Source organism: Zea mays, chromosome 7, assembly GCF_902167145.1.
Source record: "Zea mays cultivar B73 chromosome 7, Zm-B73-REFERENCE-NAM-5.0, whole genome shotgun sequence".
NCBI classification, from domain to species: domain Eukaryota; kingdom Viridiplantae; phylum Streptophyta; class Magnoliopsida; order Poales; family Poaceae; genus Zea; species Zea mays.
Window position 1 is genome coordinate 22661747 of NC_050102.1, and position 4567 is coordinate 22666313.

General features: G+C 49.6%; 1 protein-coding gene across 1 annotated transcript; it reads right to left on the reverse strand.

Annotated features, from left to right (window-relative positions):
* Positions 1 to 1647: 1647 nt before the first annotated feature.
* Positions 1648 to 3748, reverse strand: LOC100281849 (ZIP zinc/iron transport family protein). Its single transcript, NM_001154769.3, has 3 exons — positions 2930 to 3748; positions 2635 to 2784; positions 1648 to 2199 (listed from the first exon to the last, which is right to left on the reverse strand). Exons 1-3 carry the CDS (start codon positions 3665 to 3667, stop codon positions 1894 to 1896), a joined length of 1194 nt encoding a protein of 397 aa, NP_001148241.1. The 5' UTR covers positions 3668 to 3748; the 3' UTR covers positions 1648 to 1893.
* Positions 3749 to 4567: the final 819 nt, after the last annotated feature.

Here is a 4567-nt window from a genome sequence, read left to right on the forward strand (position 1 = left end):
TTGTGCACTAGTATTTTGGAGAAAAGGGCGCGCAGGAACCGGAGTGCATTATGTGGAGAGAGAGAGAGAGATGTCAAGCTGGGAAGCTTTGACCGAGAAATTTGCGAGATTTGAATCGCCTTAGCTGGCGGGTTGTGTGGAAAAAAAGCAATAGTTAGCAGGATGGGTGGAAAACATTTTTACGCCTTTCTATGAGGTGTTGTCGATGATTAAATCTGCGAGCGTGCTTAGAATAAGCTAAAACCTCCAAATGATGTAATAGGTGGAACACTTCATTTTTGTGAAGAAATAAAGCAGGGGCAACCTACCTTTCTATCTAATCTAAAAAAATTAAGCCGGGTAATGAAATGAAATGCCAGCGTGAAATGAAACGTCCGTTCAAATCTGAGCTCTACGATATACGGTCCCTTTCGCCTTTCGGTTGCGGTCACGAGTTGCCACGGGGCAGGCACAAGTATGCATGCGGACAAAAACAACACGCTCTGCGGTTATGAACATACGAGATATTAAGATAAATCATTTCGTCCATAGTTTCAATTAACTTTTTTTAAAAAAAAAACTATTTAAATTTATATTATAAACGGAGCTGTAATCTGGAGCTGTTACAAATACACTGCAAGGGTTAGTTTGGAAGACACAAAATTGTAGAGAATTAGAGGGGTTAGAATTCCCTTCGTATTCTCTCTTGGTTTTTGTGGCTTCTGAACTCGCCTTAATAGATAGAAAGTGGAATCTTATTGTCTGGGGGCGATGAATTCGGCAGCTCAGCGAGAGGCATTTCGGCGCCGGCGGCATCTGTGCACTAATAACTAATGGGGTGATGATGAACGGTTGCTGGTTAAAAGTACAGGTCCTCCGTCTAAGTCAAGAGAATAAAACAGCTCAAACATACAGTTCATAATATACATACACACATACGACGGCATATATGTATCTAAAAGTCCGTTATATATTCCATTCCACTCCCGATCTCTCGCTCTCAGGACCTGCCGTTTTCTTGGACGAAAGTTGAGCGTTCCGTGCGAAGTTGGGCGCGCCAGGCCGCTAGTCATGTGCGTGAAGGCTGAAGCCATGAAAACCACTCTAGAGGGTGTCGACACTCCTTGACGAGATTCAGATCCCAAAGGTAAAAAAAAAAAGTCTTTTTGAAGGAAAGCCACCATGGCGACTTTAATAGTTGTGTAAAGTGATATTTATATCTTCCATTATCCAGAAGAAAGAAAAAAGAGTGGTACCTACGTCGTCTGTGTGAAAGATTCACCTCACTATTTTATAGACTAACATAAAATACATAAACGATTCTTGTTACCAAATTTCATCTCAGTATTTTATAGACTAACGTACTAGTTAAATAATGACGCAACTCGATGCCCAATAGAAAGTAGTAAAATATGTGAAGACGAAGCAAATTATTTTTAATGGAGGTTTCACACGGCTTCGAAAACTTTGGAAATGGCCTGACATGGTTTTCGTACCGGTGAAATTCAACCCTCTTAAATACTATGCCACTCCATAAAAAAGTTGACCTGTCACAATGTCAAATTGTCAAATGTGCATGAAACGACTACTACGCCTCCTATGTAGTGTTTATTAATTTTGCCTTCAAGGACACGTGTTCTATAGTCCATATCATGAGGATCATTATCATTACTTCGAAGTACTCTTTTTTTTCCCAAGCAAACAAAAAAACAAAGGGTGGCGACAGTGTGTCGACATTGATCGGGAGAAGGAAAAAAAATCTCCGCATCCGCAAGCAACCATCCATGTCGCGATGGGTTTCAGAAAAAAGAGTTGTTGTATTCGTTCGTTTCTCCATAACAGTAGTATTTTTACAGCAACTCAACTAAAAAAACTGGAATCGAGAGGGCACAGAGCAAAAAAGTGGCTAGTAAACTAGGCCCACTTGGCCAGCATGGACATGAGGCCGGCGCCGACGAGCATGGAGGCGTTGATGCCGAGCTGCAGCTTGCCCCGGCTCTGTACCCTGGGGTTCATGAAGTCCTCGGCGAGCAGGTCCACCAGCGCCATGTACACCAGGATCCCCGCCGCCACCGAGTTGAGCACGCCCTCCACGACCAGCGCCGTGGGGCTGTCCTCGTCGTACACCGACGAGATCCCGACGCCCACCACGATGCCCACCGGCGTAGTCAGGCAGAAGAAGAGCACCATCGTCACGATCGACCGCAGCTTGAACTTGGCCTGCGCGTGCGTGGAGTGGACACGGAAAAAGTTTTAAGTAGAGTAGATTCACGAAAGAAAGGAATGGGCATCCATGTCTGATGTCTCCTAGCTTTTGTGCAGCGCATGTCTCCGAACCACCCGAAGTGCAGTGCTTTGGTACTTTCTTCTAATCTAACAGAAAAAAAAGTAGCGGCACAAAAGCAGCCTGACTGACGGTCGTCAGGTTAAGGATACCAAATCAAATCATACTTCGCTTTAGACTGCTAGTTTTAGACCTCCAATTACTATTACTAGCTAGTTCATTAGCTGTTCGTTTTTAAACCTCCTAACTAATTTAATTTGTTTGGAACAGGAGCTTATTAGTGCGGTCATCTTAGACAAATCAAGGTACGTAGTAGAGCAGACCGATTAATGGACTGTATATCTTAGGACAATGGACTGTATGATGATTACCTGAACGATGCAGCCGCCTAGACCCATGCCCTCGAACATTTGGTGGAAGCTGAGGGCGACCACAAGAGGCTTGATGGTGCTGGGGTCTTGAGACGCGCCGAGGGAGATGCCGATGATCACCGAGTGCACCACAATCCCAAGCTCAAGAACCTACGTACGAAACCAAAAAAAGAAAACAAAAACGCATGATAAATGCATGCCATTTTATTTATAACGACGGTGGTGTGGTGAATGATAACTGCACACGGTTATAACAACAGCTGTGAATACTCAACAGGGATCGTCGGTCGGTTACCTGAGCGATGACACGGTGGCGCAGCGCGTGCTCCTTGTCGCCCTCGGCGCCGCCGACGGCGGCCACGAGCGCCGAGGCGCCGTGCGAGTGCCCGTGCGTCGCGTGCGTGTGCATGTGCACGTGCCCGCCGTGGCCGTGGCCGTCGCCGTCTGCTCCGTCGTCGACGTGCGGCGCCGACGCCGCCTGCTGCTGCTGCTTCTCCTCGTCGCCGACGGCGGCGGCGCCCACGGCGGCGGCGGCGCTGTCCTTGAAGTGGACGCGCGTGAAGTAGCCCGTGGCGACGGTGTCGACGACGAGCGTGCCGATGGCGCCGACCATGGCGCCGAGCCCCGCGAAGGGGAAGTCCTGCCACGGCCCGCCGGAGAGGCAATCGGACGTGAGCTTCTCGAACGCGTCGGGGAGGATGTGGATGAACCCCGTGGCCAGGATGACCCCCGCCGCGAACGCCTTGATGAGGAAGAACACGTCCCTGTCGGGGCGCAGCGCCGGCACGCGCCGCCCCAGCACGGGCAGGCAGCAGCCCAGCGCCCCGCACACGAGGATGGAGAAGAAGGCCGCGATCTTCAGCGCCCTGGCCCGCGCGCGGTCGCCCGGCGCCGCCTCGCCGCCGCCCGCCGCCCCGCACCCGCCGCTGCCGTCGTCGGCGCGCGCGCCGGGCGCGAGGAGGAGGAGGAGGAGGACCAGCGGGACGCCGGCTGCCAGGGAGAGGGCGAGCGCGGCGCGTGGCCTCATGGCCATGGCAGCGCGGCGCGCCGGTGGTGCGTGGACGGCACGAGGAGGGGGTGGAGAGGTAGGGGTACAGGGGAGGAGCTCGCGCGCAGACGCAGCCAGCTACGTAGGTGGTCTCATATAGGCGGCGGAGGCGGCAGGGCCTCGTGATTTCAGCTCGTAGATTCATTAGGGATTTAATCGCGTTACTTGGATTGGGGGAGATTTTTGTAACAAACGACCGACCGTGACACGATGACGACAGGAAGGAGAGGGCACAGCGCCAAGTACGAGGTTTCCTTGGGATCTTCTGGTTGTTGGGAGGGGAATTACTGGCAAATGACGACACTTTTTTTAGTGCTAGACAGAAGGGAACAGACGCGTCCCTGCCGCCGCGAGCGGATGGGTGAATGCCGCTGTGTCTAACCGCCCCGAGACCGTCTCAAGTGAACACGTGACATCGAGGCATTGACACGTAAGGCGTCTTTATAGATCAGGTGATGTTGAGCCTGTGAAATAACTAATATTTTCTGGCAATTTTTTGGCACTGTTGTACGGTATTTCAAATATAACACACGACTAAAATAAAATATAATACAATGGACATGTCTAAAATCTGTGTTTTACTATATTCATTACACCAATCAACATATTTTATAAATTAAATTGATCAATTAACTAGTCTCCTTTCTCGAGCATAGAACGAGGACAACGTGCTTTCGTCAAGATACATGTCTTAAGTTTTTTTACATTTAGGGTCTGTTTGTTTACCCCCAGATTATATAATCTGGATTAAATAATCCTAAGAGGCAAACAAACAGTCCAGCTTATTTGCCCAGATTATATAATCTAACCCCTTGGATTATGATAATCCATAAGCAAGTGAGGAGGTGCTTATTTCAGATTATTTTTTCCCACTTCCCCACTACC

Excerpts from the sequence above, each read along its gene's own strand:
- LOC100281849 (NM_001154769.3), bottom strand. The coding sequence starts at position 3,667 with ATGGCCATGAGGCCACGCGCCGCGCTCGCCCTCTCCCTGGCAGCCGGC. Across the intron at positions 2,785-2,929 it reads GCCACCGTGTCATCGCTCAG|GTTCTTGAGCTTGGGATTGT; the intron begins GTAACCGACCGA and ends TTTCGTACGTAG. Across the intron at positions 2,200-2,634 it reads TAGGCGGCTGCATCGTTCAG|GCCAAGTTCAAGCTGCGGTC; the intron begins GTAATCATCATA and ends ACGCACGCGCAG.